The sequence below is a fragment of the Adiantum capillus-veneris genome, chromosome 28, assembly GCF_014529385.1.
Source record: "Adiantum capillus-veneris isolate H3 chromosome 28, ASM1452938v2, whole genome shotgun sequence".
Classification (NCBI taxonomy): domain Eukaryota; kingdom Viridiplantae; phylum Streptophyta; class Polypodiopsida; order Polypodiales; family Pteridaceae; genus Adiantum; species Adiantum capillus-veneris.
The window spans coordinates 82,212,594-82,225,629 of NC_140958.1; the positions used below are offsets into that span (position 1 = coordinate 82,212,594).

The following is a 13,036-nucleotide window of genomic DNA, read 5'->3' on the forward strand; positions in this document are numbered from 1 at the left end:
AATCCACATAGCATGTTTACCCCATAGGGCTGCAAATTGGATTTGAAACAAAGACATATCATCATTGTAGCTTCTTTTCAAGGTAAGATCCATTGACCATTCCTCAAGGTAACATACATCCATTAACCATGAACATGACACCTATTCAGGTAATTAAAATCAAAAGGTCTACCACATGGTGAAAGAGGTGTAACGCATAGGGAAAGGAGCCAACACTGAATCATCCCACTAGTAGTAAACCACAAGGTGTGACTAAAAACCTCCCCAATTATGGGAGCAGAAGACATGGCTGTTGACCTCCCCAAATATTAGGAATCTTACATATCATCCTACCAATAGTAAACCACATGGCGTGACTACAAACCTCCCCAAATATGGCAATAAGAAGGCGTCACTGCAAACCTCACCAAATATGGCACCAATCTTGCGCCCATGCTACTTTGCTTTCTACACACATTTCTGGCCATCAATAGTTGCATAGCACCAATGATCTCCATCTTCAGCTTTCAAAGCGCTTTGGAAGACAACCTCCACTACGTAAAGAACGCCCACATCCTCTGCACCATCAGGTTGTGAAGTATGTAAGTGGCTATGAGATGATTCAAGCCAAAGGACATGCTCCAACCCAAATCAGTGCAAGGCACATGCGAAGCTATTTTGGGCATGAAGCAAGAGGAGTGAGGGCCCCTATGTTGCCACATAAGCTACAAGTAAGAAAAGGAAGGAGTGAACTCTAAACCCCTAAAAACCCCTAAGGACACTTATCAAAACTCTATCAACTTAATCCAACGGCCTCTATTTTGCACATCAATTTTCCTTTCGAGTATCATGCTGTGGCCTTTTATAAGCCAAAAATTATGGAGTCTTAGTTAAGCTAAATCTAAACAAGGCCGTCACTAACTTGACGACGGCAGCACTGCATGATGAGAGAGAGAGAGAGAGAGAGAGAGAGAGAGAGAGAGAGAGAGAGAATTGCTTACAGAGAATTGCCTGAGACGAGAGCGACCGGGGAGAGTTTGCTGCTGTCGACTTTTTAAAGTGCGTGCTATTTTTACTGCAACAAGCATGGCTCCAAAGAATAGCATCTTAAAATAGCTTCAAAAAGCCTAAAAGTTGTATACAACATTTCATAGGCACCATGCCTATATCACTGCAGGCAGTACCAACAAGCCATCACTGCCATGGCCTTGCCAGTCTCAAATCGCATATAAAATTGATAAGGGGGCGTTCAGACTGCAAACACAAGAACGATGTGGCATGCAACCTCCGAACCCGGGCTCGGAAACACAAGAGCTGCGTGCGCTTTTAAGCACCAGATGCGCGAGGACGTTCGATTTCACCCCACTACAGCGCCCGTTGATATTTCGCAGCAGATTTAGCTGTTATGGGCCGTGTGAATTGAGCGATGGAACTGGAAGGGCTTGCTGCGCTTGCGCAGTCTGAACCAGCTCAAAGTAAACCTTGTGAGATCAAGGCTCAAGCCATTCCCGATGTCCATGTTCTCTCCTCCTTGTATGCAGTCGAGCCTCCAGCGACCGTGCACCCTCCCACGTTCTATCCAAATTCATGAGATGGGAACTACATACAGAAGTGACCGGGTGGGGAGCATGGCATGCCCGTCCTCACGTGTAGGTGCCAGCATGCCAACCCTCCAACAGTTTGAGAAGGACGATGGTATCCTCATTGTCGACCACGGCTCGCGGCGAACACAGTCTAATGCAATGATCCGTATGCATCTCTACCCAGGTCTCTATTCTGTCGATTCTCAGCTTTACACGTGTGCAAGGTTTTGAGTTGTATTGTGTTGCTGTTGTACAGACTCATTTGTGAATTTGTTTAAGCAAAAGACGGGGCACTCCAATGTGGAGCCAGCTCATATGGTATTATCTGCTCTCTGCCAGTTCTTAGTTGAATCGAGAGTTTTTTCTTGTTTACGACTGTTCTGATCTTTGCAAGGAGGTGTAGGAGCTAGCAAGTCCCACCATCAAAGAAGCATTCGACAAGTGCATCAGTCAAGGTGCGAGCAGAGTGATAGTTGCTCCCTACTTTCTCTCTCCAGGTCGGCATTGGGATAAGGTATGTTATTTCCAATGTGAGCTTTCGACTCCAACCACAACTTCTTTGTGGATCTACTTCAATGCTAAATTACCATTTTGGGATCAGGACATTCCAGATTTGGCAGCTGAAGCGGCCAAGGAGCACCATAATGTGTCGTACATTGTTACAGCGCCTATTGGTTTGCATGACCTCATGGTGGTAAGTATTTGACTATCTTTGCAGATCAATTTTTTCCGAGTGCCACAATTGGGGTCTAGTAAAAGGAGTATAAAGATAATTGTAGGTGTGTAAAAGGTTACTTAGGGTTTATCTTGTTTTATCTCTGTTTCCAACATTCATGGAGGAGACACTTGGTAGAGGGTTTTCTACATTGGGCTACCAGGACACTGCTTTGTTTGTGGTAGAGCAAGCACACAGGACAAGATGCCCTTGTTGGTCAGTGCACCAAGAGCACCCGGCGCAAAGACAGCAGGCAGGAGGGACATGAGGCTTTTGAGGAGTCTTCCTCCTTTTGGTACTTCAAGGAGGGAGAGAATGAGTGCAAAGAAAGCCAGAAGAGAGGTAAAGAAAAGAAGAGGTTGATGGAGGTGCTTCAGCCTACGCACATATACAGGCGCTGGGATTCCATCTTTCGATGTTCCCTCCTTTTCAACAGCAATGTCACCACCATCTCCAATAGAACCTTATGGAGTCCCCACATTAGTACTCCTCTTAATGGTCCAGTTAGATATGATATTCTTTTGCTGTGCATATGACGAGGTATATGAGGAGGACTTTCAACCTCTTGGATTTGATAATTGTGTTAGGAGGTTTAAGAAGCAAAGAACTGAGAAACATACATGATTTTGACTTGTTTTCTATTTTGATTTCTCTGTTGAGATTACTTCTCTGTTGTAGTCGGCATCTCTGTGTAATTTATCTTGGGGTATTTTTTATTTTCCCAGATGCTTCTATGATTTTTTCTTTGTGTGAACATTTCTCACGCTGTCTTTAGAGGATATGGGTGGTCATGAGGAAGGGCCTTGTCAGACATATACCCAAGACTATAGAGGAGATTGAGTGTCAACTGCCGCTCATTTGGAATTCTTATTCTCGTGTTTCAAAGGGGCAACAATTGGGTGAGCGGACCCATACTGATTGGGAGGGTTGGGGCAAAGGGCATGTTGCACCCTCTCTCATCGGACATGTGATTGTTGTGGATGCACAATTTGTTGTTCATGGCCTAGGATTGCTGAGATTGAGGATGTGATCCCTTCTTTCAGTTTTCTCATTCCATATTGGAGCTCTTGATATTCCGGCGTAGCAAAATTCGTCATCACCCCCAGACCGCCGCATTGATCTCGATGCACTAAAATTACATACTTAGGCAATTTCACCCAATTAGGAATATTTAGCGGTTGGCACATCACAATGCAACACAAATGCTCACATATGCATGTTACAAGATACAACGAACAACACCCTCCCATACAGACGGTCATAGGCATGAAGCTATTCATCAATGACTACCTCGTCACTCTACTCTCCCCGCAAATAACCTAAAAAGGTCCGTGCCATGAGCTTAGAGGATGGATACAACCAAACGCTCCTTAGACCGCAGCCTGCCTCGCTTGGAGGTTTCAAGCATACAACGAAACGCTCCCCAGGCACCCGGTCTGTGTCGTTCCGAGGTTCAAACATTATTAAACAATAATCGTTCAATACTTTACCCTCGAGTAAATCACAAAACATTGAAACCGGTGTCAAACAATTGTCAAATCGGCACCAAGCCAGGTTTAAAACAGATACAATGCATTTCAAACAAATTTCAAACAGTATTTTCTCAAACAAAGTTCAAAAGTATCTAAATACAAAGCAACTAGAAAATTCATTTGGGTTTTTGCTCGGGTAGCCAACAAACTTTGAGGACGATCGCTCGTCCTGCTATATCAGGTAATTGTACGGTTTCCGGTTTTAGAGTGTCGTGTCATTCTTGCTGTGCCAAGGCATGCCCAAGAGAGCATCACAATTGCCCAACTTCATAATGTGAAAATCGGCTTTTCCTTGGTATCCTTGGATAGTCACCGAAAGAGCACCAATAAGCGGTACCACCTTCTGAGTTTTCCCCGTGGCTAGCTCGGAGCTGTGATACCATTGTAACGCAAGGGAACTATGTGTCAACGGAAAAGAACAGACGGAACATACTTTTAGTACTTAAAACAATTGAACTGAAAGAGATGCATGACACATGAGACGTGGAGTGGTTGAGTTCCATCCCAAGAGAGCACTGCCCCAAACTCTGGAGCCCCTTTCGGTATTTCTTTATATTGCTTAACTCACGATAACTCGGGCAACACCTCTTCGCTCCTTCCACGCGGCAGGATCCTAGAGAGTGAGCCCTATGGTCATATTTAAAGGCCCTTGGCTCGAAAAGCAGTTTACAATGAAAAGCATAAAGTCAAAAGCATTTGATCCATGTTAGCAGTTTGTCAGCGGAAAACGCGGAACTGTCCGTACAGATTGCCACGTCAGCATGTCAGCACAATTCGCGGGTGATCTGTACAACAATGCCACTCCATCTGAACCCCCAAGAGAATTGTGTGTGTGGGTCTTGCTTTATTCTTATTAGGCCCCATCGGACGGGGTCCCATAAGTTGGTACTACTTTAATATTTGGTCCACTTGGCGAGGATCTGTAAGGTGGTGAGAACTTCTTCTGCTACTGCTTCTAGGGTTTAGGTTCTTTGGTCAGGATTTGCAGGTTGGCTCGAGTCTTGAGTGGCTTGACATGTCAGCAGTTTGTGACACAAGTTCTCTTCGTTCGTAAAAAATTAAACTCATTTCATTTTTATGTGGATTTCAGGGAACTCAAGGCAAGGATGGTCAAATTCCGGAAGTCGATACCTCGTCATTGCCGTTCCTTTGGAGTGTCTACAGGAGACAGAGTTTCCACAAAGGACCCGAAGAGTTGCCGCCACAAGGTTGGACTTTCACAGAGCAATTCAAAAGAACCACCTATCACAACCCAGTGACGTGGTAGCCTTGTATTGAAATGATGACGTGGCACTGTCGTACGGACTGGCCCGAAAAATGTTGCCCAAATCATGGGGTTGATGACGTGGCAGGCAGTGTATGGAAACCTGCTTTTTCTTTACGCAGGGTTCGAATTCTCTACGCTAGAGCTTTTGGGAAATTGCTTTAATTCCCTAAGAGGGCTTGTGAGAGGAAAATTGACATTGCTTTATTTTGACCAGCTTTTGGGACAGCTTTTGGGGCTCTGCTTTTGGCATCCCTTTTAATCTCTTTATAAGTTTAGTTGGGCTCTCACTTCTCAGAGCCTCTGGACGCAAAGTCTGAGAGTGAGACCCAGCCACTCTGTGTACTTTGTGCAACAGATTAATACATAAAGAAATACCGAAAGGGGTGCCAGTCTTTGGGGCCAATATCTCTAGGCACGAAACTCCGTCGCGCCGTGTTGAATCAATTGTGAACTGTGAACTGTTTTGAAGTGAATTCTTGTTGTGTCACGGTAGAATCTTGACTTGGAGTGTCCAAGTCTGTTACAGTGGTATCAAAGCACGACCGATTTCTCTTCTACCGGGAAATCCGATCCTTTTTACGCGGCACTTATGGATTCAAGCAGAGATCATTCGATTTCCTCCGCATACGGAGATGCGGGAAGAGATCTCGAAGAAGATTCACGCGAGTACGGCTCGCCTCGGCCTACTCAAGCGGAGCTCGAAGAGATAGAGCGTCGATGATTGATCGACGATGTAACAAAGATGATGCTTAATTTTGCGAAGGACTAGAAATTTGCAAAATTTATGAGCCAGACCTCCTTCGACGAGGTGCACTCACAGTGGCGGCAAACCATAGAACCACCCCTCAAACCGGCACTCAAGAAACCTCCTACTCCAAGGATGTTTACAGAGGAAGAATTAGAAGAGGTGGTTGATGTACGAATTTCTCAGCTTTTTGACGCGCAAAACAAAGCAAAAAAGCACAACAAAAATCAGAAGAAAGAATTTGACTTCCCGGGTGATTTGGGTCGTCAGTCTACATTTGCATTGGCAAGAAAGCAGAAGAAGCGTGTTTGATTTGAAGGAGTACCTAGTTCTTCTTCTTCTTCGAGTTCTTCTAGCTCCTCTGACTAGAGTGAAGAAGACAGAAAAAGGAAAAAGCGAAGCAAAAAGCAAAGCTTCGAAAAGGGCAAGAAAAACGCAAAGAAGTCTAAATCTCGCCCAGTGGTTGACAGTTCTACAGAGGACTCGTCTTCGGATAGTTCGGACTCTGAAGACAACAACTTTTATGCAAAGAAGAAGAATTTCTATAAAGCCAACCAGTATGACTTTTTGTCCAAGAGTTTAAAGAAGGTGGACAGTCAATTAAATTGGACACGTTTTCTGGATATAGAGATGCTTCGAAGGCTTTGGCTTTTATACAGCAGTTTGACATAGCTTTCTCTGGAGGGCGTTACTCAGAGCACTCTTAGATTCGGAGGGCTACCTCTTACTTCAAGGGAAATGCTCGAACTTGGTTGTCCACGCTTCTATTGATCAAGACAACGCTAGTTAAATGGCTGAAATTTAAAAGGCTTTTTATTTCTTCTTAGTTGACTCGAGAGTACGAACGCGACATACGAACTGCTTGGAACCATCTTCGGATGACCAAGAAGGATACATTGGACGCATATTGCGAGAGATTCTGGAGCTCTTTTCTACCAGCCTCTTCATTTAAGAAGATCTCGTTCAAAGAACAAATTGAGCGGTTTACCTTGGGACTTCCTACAGAGATCCGAGATCACTGCTTAGAGCAAAAGTCAAATTCCATGCAGGAACTGATGAGTCATGCGAAACGGGGTTTTGCCATTCATTTAGGCAGTTTGACCTACCTCACATATGAAATCATGACGCAAAGGACCGAACAGACTTCGAACAATGAAAATAGAAAGAGGAAGAGAACCCAAAAAAGAAAGAAAAGGACGCACGACCCAAGCTCACTCTTTGGGAGAGAGCTCTCTACATCAAAGAGGGGAAGTGCTTTGGATGCGGGGAAACGGGGCGTATTTCCGCGAAATGCCCTAAAAAGGCATTGAAAGAACAGAATGACAAAGACGAAGAAAGGCTTGAGAGTTCGAAAGCAGTTGAAGAACGTGGACGAAAAGGCAAGATGAAAACAAGACTGGTTCCAGATTGCATGGGTACAGACCCAAGCACGATGGACGAGAGTACAGAACTTTGTCGAGCATGGGGCAAAGTGAAAGACCAAGAAGCCCTGAGCTTCTTTGATGGTGAAGCCAAGGCCAACTTCATTCCACGTGAATTGGCGACGCGGCTCAAGATCACACCCGATCGGATGGGACCACTAGCAGAGGCAGTTCTAGCAGCACCCGACAAGGACGTAGCTATTACACCTGTCATTAGCAAACTTCGGTTGCATTGTCAGGGGTATTTGGGACATGAGAACTTCTATAAGGTGCAGCCGAAGTGAATGTTGAACTTTGTGAGATTTTTGCAAAGCCTCGCGGACTTGGGCAAAAGCCGTGTTCAAGTCGCGCGTGTACTCATCGGCTTCAAAAATCTTTTCTTTCGTACTTAGGAAGGGTGGAGGAACCTTCGCAGCACCTTCAATAATCTCAAAGGGCGCCTTCCCCGTCGAAGAGTGTATCGTGTTGTTGTGGGCAAATTCCACCAAAGGCAGATACTTTTCCCATTGAGTCTTCTAATTTGAGATATAAGACTTCAATAAATCTAAAACCACTGAATTGGCAATCTCAGATTGCCCGTCAGTCTGTGAGTGGAAAGATGAAGAGAACTGCAACCGCTTGGGTTGTGTGACCACGACAAGCAATTTTTTTTTTTCTTTTTGCGGTTCTTTCCTTGAGTGATGATACTGAACACTACCAAAGAGCTTTGATACCAATGTAATGTGCAGCGGAAGGGAATGATGGTGTATGGCTCAAGATGAGTGCTCAACGTTGCTCAAGGTTCTTTTTACTTAGTGGAAGGGAGAGCCTTCCGTGATTTAGTGAGAGAATGTGCAATGACCAAAACAAGAGAGTGGAATGCAAACTGTGAGTGAGAGTGCAAGAGAGTGCTAGAGAGACGGAAGAGACAACACCAAATGGGGTCCCACCCCCCCGCCCCCCCCCCCCCCAAGGCCCCTCCTCTCTATTGCTAGAGAGGTATTTGCTTTAGATTGCACAAAGGTCTGGTACAATGCTTCTAGATGTTGTGGTACTTGACGACGATGATGTCGACGACTACGACGGCGGGTTGAAAATGAAAAGCGCTAGGGCTGAAGCTGGCTGAAATCTGAGCGCTGTCCTAGGGCTGAAATCTGCAATTGTCGGCGACGACGAAGACGCCAACGGCGGCGATGGCGAGGCTATGCTGAAAACTGAATTGATGGCTGAAAACTGAAACGCTGGCTGAACGGATAGCGCTTGGAGAAATCCGGCGAGGAAAACTGTTGCGGACGGTGTGGTACCACAAGGCTGGGGCTGAACTGTTGGGGAAATGGCCAAGGGCTGAAAACGCTCTTCAAAAACTCTGAGGCTTGCTGAAAACCACTGAAGCTGGTTGCTTGAGAAAACGCTGGGAGGGCCTGCTACTCTTGATTGCACTGTGCTCTCCTTCTTGCCTTCTGTCTTACTCATGCACCAAGGGCTTCCTTCTATACCTGCCAACTACTGGGTCGACCAGCCTCCAGCCAGCCCCCACGATTTTATTTAACTCAAAAAGTCATTAAGAAAAATGACTTCATTTAAGAGGTGGTTCATATACCCCGCAACTTTGTGTTCATGCAGTGGTAAAACATGCTCATGCTAGGTGTGCCATCAAAGGGTATGCAACTACTCTAAGTGCCTGGACATGCACGGCCCGCGTATAGGCTCATAAGGTTTCCAGGACACTTCACACTTCCTAGGCTTTTTAAACCCTAGAAGTAGGAACAGCTTGTCCACATGCACGTAGGGTTAGATGTGCACGTGACACAGCTTTCACCCCTTGATTCCTCTCACATCGGGAGCGCAAATCAGCCCTAGATCTACCTCTTGGTGGCCATCAGCAACCCCTCATCGAGATGGATCCAAAGGTGCATCAAATCAGCGCAAGAGGTGCTTCATTTTGAAGTGTTATCACGTCAACATTCCCCATTTGAGTCCGTAGAGTCTGCACTCGAGGTATTGCATGTGTGTACATTTCATGTACGCAATCACAGCAAATACCACATCGACAATGGTGTGGGGGGGCCCTTGAGAGGGTTGGTTGGGACGCCATTGGGTGTCGTTCTCCTTTTCTCTCACTCTTTCTCCCTCTGCACATCTCTCTCTCTCTCTCTCTCTCTCTCTCTCTCTCTCTCTCTCTCTCATGTCCTCTCTTTAGGGAAATAAAAGGAACCATCTCTCTGCTAAGTAGCACACATTAACGCAAGGAAAGAAGAAAAGATTTGTGGAAGTGTAAAGTCTAGATCTTTACCATTTCAATTCCGTTGCACTTGACACCTTCCGCCTCTTCTAGAGAATAGTAATCACTCCTCGATTCTTATGCAGACATTGACGATGTAGACATGCCAATGACCTTCCTTGCTATAGAGTACACTCTCCAACGTGCATCCCCACAAAACTTGTTGTAGGTTTGGACTCTCCAAGCGAGAAATCAATAGCAACACACAAACAAAATATGCAAATAACTGAACTTGAATAAATAAATAAATAAATAAAAAAAAATAATAAAAAATATATATATATATAGAGAGAGAGAGAGAGAGAGTCGACACGGGTCAGGACTCCGCTCTGATATATATATACACTCTATAGAAGAGAGAGAGAGTCACGTGCGCACTTTACTTGCGCGACGTAGACATGCTTCTGCTATAGTCTAGCATGAGTCATTAGCTTAGGATTGAGCCTGGCACCTTTGTGAGCCACTAGCAGGACTAGGAATTAAACCAAAAGGAGCAAATTGGACACATGGTAGTAAGAGAGCATCATCCCAAGAGGGGGTGTCCATTTATGTCCAAGCCGGTCATAGTTGCATACCCTCTCTTGCACAATACTGCGTTTTAGCACTTAGGCATTTATTGCGGGTGAACCACCTCTTAAATTGCATTTTATTAATAAGTGACTTTTCATTTATCCTTGTTGGGATGTAGGTAGGGCAAATGGCTAAAGGACTATAAAAGAAATCCTCTAGGCACCAGTAGAAGGCAGAGTAGTAGTGAAGGAGCCTCAAGAACCAAGCTGTACCAAGTGCCACAGGAACTAGCAGTTCTCCATCAGTGTTTTCAGCCCAGCAAGATCAGCGTTTTCAGCCAGCATGATCGCATCAGATTTCAGCCCTTAGCCTCGTTGTGGTCGCAGACCCTACCCATCGACATCGTTAATAGTTACCAAAATTCAGCCATAGCCTCGTCGTCGACATAGCAGCCCCTAAGTATTTCGTCGTCGTCGACATAGAACCCATCAATACCTCGTCATTGTCGTCGACATAGAACCCATTAGCACCTCGTCGTCAACATAGAACCCATTAGTACCCCGTCGTCGACATCATGGTCGTCGACATAGAATTCAACAGTACCTCGTCGTTGACATCATCATCGTCAACAGAGAACCTCTCAGTACCTCAGTACCCATCAGTACCCACTATAGTAGCATCAGTTCCAGTACCCAACATCAGTAGCATCAATACCCATTAGTATCAACATCTAAGTATTTAGTCATTGTATCAGTATTGTGCAAGAATAAAGAAAGTACTTGCATTGGCAATAGAGCATGGGGGCCCTTGAGGGTTTGGGACCCGACATTTGGTGTCGTCTCTTCTCTCTCTCTCATCTCTCTCTTTCGTTCAATTCAGTTCTTTCAACTAGATCCGAGCTAAATCCTTAAACACTTCCACTGCACCAGAGAGAGAGAGAGAGAGAGAGAGAGAGAGAGAGAGACATAACGAAGTCCTGAGCCTAGATGTATTTGCCCCAAAGATTGACGCCCCTTCTGGTATTTCGCTATCATTGCTCCAAAAAGGTACAACTCCTCGAGGGTCCAGCTCTCTCCGAGACTGTTTGTCCAGATGCTCTCCAAAGACTGGCCCTTTGGGCACTTATAAATAGTAGAAGGGATGCCCAAAAGCATAGCCTTTGGGGCTCTGGCCCAAAAGCACTTGGCGCTCAAAAGCATCTGCCCCCTAGGTCAGCCAGAATCAGCCAGCACAAAAGGCAGAAATCTGTACAGCCATGCCACGTCATCATGTGAGCCCAAATTGCGGAATTCTGTTGCAGCCCTTATGCTTTTGACTTTTTAGGTTTTAGGCCTATCAGCTGATGTCCATTGGTTCTCCAAGTGGTAGGGCTAGGTTTTTAAAACCGTTAACCCCTTTTAGGCCCCTTCGCCACATCTTTTGTAGTTCTTTTGAGTTAAGTGTTTTACTCTAAACCTCTTGTCGTCTGGCCAGCCCTTCAGGTTGGTCATGCCACATCACAAGCTTTCTTTGTGCTCTTGCATGAGTGCCCTTCTTCCATTTAGCGGCATCAGCTTGAAGCGTACAATGGCGTGCCAGTAGGTGCTTCATGTGGCTATAAGCAACAGACATGGATGTGCAAGGCCTGATTATGGCGTGCGAAACGACGTCCCCTCCTAGAGTCCTATGAAACTTGTACCATTGATGCAGATAGTGCTCGCTCTATCTTTGTCCAAGTCTTCACTTTCTGGCTACTTCTGTACTTGAATATGTCTGGCTTTGTCAACACATGCATCTTGTCATAAGGATATCTGCAAGCAACACTAGTCTAAACCAATTCCTTGCTGAATGTGGCGACACTTTTGAGTTATAGCAACCTTCTCTAACTTTGCAAATGCGCCTGTCATCTGGTGTATATCCAATTTGCTGGATCTGTGTGTATATCTTTACAGCTTATTTTCAAGGTATTGAAGTGCAGCAAGTGAAGACAGTTTTTGTGTCTCGTCTTTCATTGAGGAAACAGAATCAAGTCTGCCATTGAGAAATCTAAGTCTACCTGAATTTCCACCTCTTTCAAAGGCTTTTCTAAGCTGCTATGTTTGCTGTATTTGCAGGACATTATGCAGGATAGAATAAACTATTGCTTGAGCCATGCAGCTGGCAAGATACCTGGATGTGATATGTGCGCGGGGACAGGGCGCTGTAAAGTAATCCATTCTTTGGCATTGGTAGAAGATGGTGTTTGATGAACGAGATAAGTGTTGCAAAGAATGATGACTTACAATGATGATGCATAGAGTTTTGAAATTTGTACATAAAATTATGCAGGGGTGTGCATCATGTGGTATTGTGTTATGTTGGAAGAGAGTAGTAGTTTACTTAAAGAATGATAGGTACAAGGCATTGTTAATAGAAAGTCAGACTTGAACTTAGACTTCTTATGGTTAAAACTAGGAAGATGTATACAAAGGAAGAAAACTAGGACTGTAGATGACATTGATATCATATCTTGGTTAGATTTTCTTTTGGACAATTTATATATAACCGTCAGTGACTCTCTTCTCAAGCAAATAGTTTGTATCCCTATGGGCACCAATTGTGCTGTTTTTCTTGCTAATTTCTATCTTTTTACTAGTGATTTTATGGAGCATCTTGTCCTTGCTAACACTTGCCCAATATTTTTGCACAAATTATTCAATGTAAGACGCTTTGTAGATGATCTTTTTGTTCTTGATGTTCCTTCTTTTCAAGATTTTATGTACTTGAATTCGAGTTCTGCAGGTGGAGGAATTTATCCTAAAGAGTTTTATGAACTTAACTGTACCACAAATAGTGATTGTTGTGTCTTTTTAGACCTTAAGATTTTTCAGACTCTCTTAGGATTTGAAGTAGATATCTATGATAAGCGCCTTGAACTAGAATATGCCAATCTAAATATCATCCGTATGCCTCACTTTTCTTCGAACATTTCTCTTTTAGCTAAGTACGGTGTCATTTGCTCTCAACTATTTAGATTTTCTTGTCTTTGTTCTAGTAAATCTGCTT

General features: G+C 44.5%; 1 protein-coding gene across 3 annotated transcripts; it reads left to right on the forward strand.

Moving 5' to 3' along the window:
* The first annotated feature begins 1,217 nt into the window (after positions 1-1,217).
* Positions 1,218-12,629, forward strand: LOC147420772 (sirohydrochlorin ferrochelatase, chloroplastic-like). Of its 3 annotated transcripts, none has more exons than XM_086504346.1 (5): positions 1,218-1,728; positions 1,819-1,880; positions 1,966-2,076; positions 2,164-2,256; positions 2,402-2,933. In XM_086504346.1, exons 1-5 carry the CDS (start codon positions 1,491-1,493, stop codon positions 2,543-2,545), a joined length of 648 nt encoding a protein of 215 aa, XP_086360472.1. In that variant the 5' UTR covers positions 1,218-1,490; the 3' UTR covers positions 2,546-2,933. The 3 variants fall into 3 exon arrangements, with proteins under 3 accessions (XP_086360472.1, XP_086360474.1, XP_086360473.1); XM_086504348.1 differs by lacking the exon at positions 2,402-2,933 and adding an exon at positions 12,106-12,629 and having other exon boundaries at positions 1,223-1,728; positions 2,174-2,256; XM_086504347.1 differs by lacking the exon at positions 2,402-2,933 and adding an exon at positions 12,106-12,629 and having other exon boundaries at positions 1,227-1,728.
* Positions 12,630-13,036: the final 407 nt, after the last annotated feature.

Coding starts and splice junctions, on each gene's coding strand:
- LOC147420772 (XM_086504346.1), top strand. CDS start 1,491: ATGTCCATGTTCTCTCCTCCTTGTATGCAGTCGAGCCTCCAGCGACCG. Junction 1,729..1,818: donor ACAGTCTAATGCAATGATCC/GTATGCATCTCT, acceptor GCTGTTGTACAG/ACTCATTTGTGAATTTGTTT. Junction 2,077..2,163: donor CAGGTCGGCATTGGGATAAG/GTATGTTATTTC, acceptor TTTTGGGATCAG/GACATTCCAGATTTGGCAGC.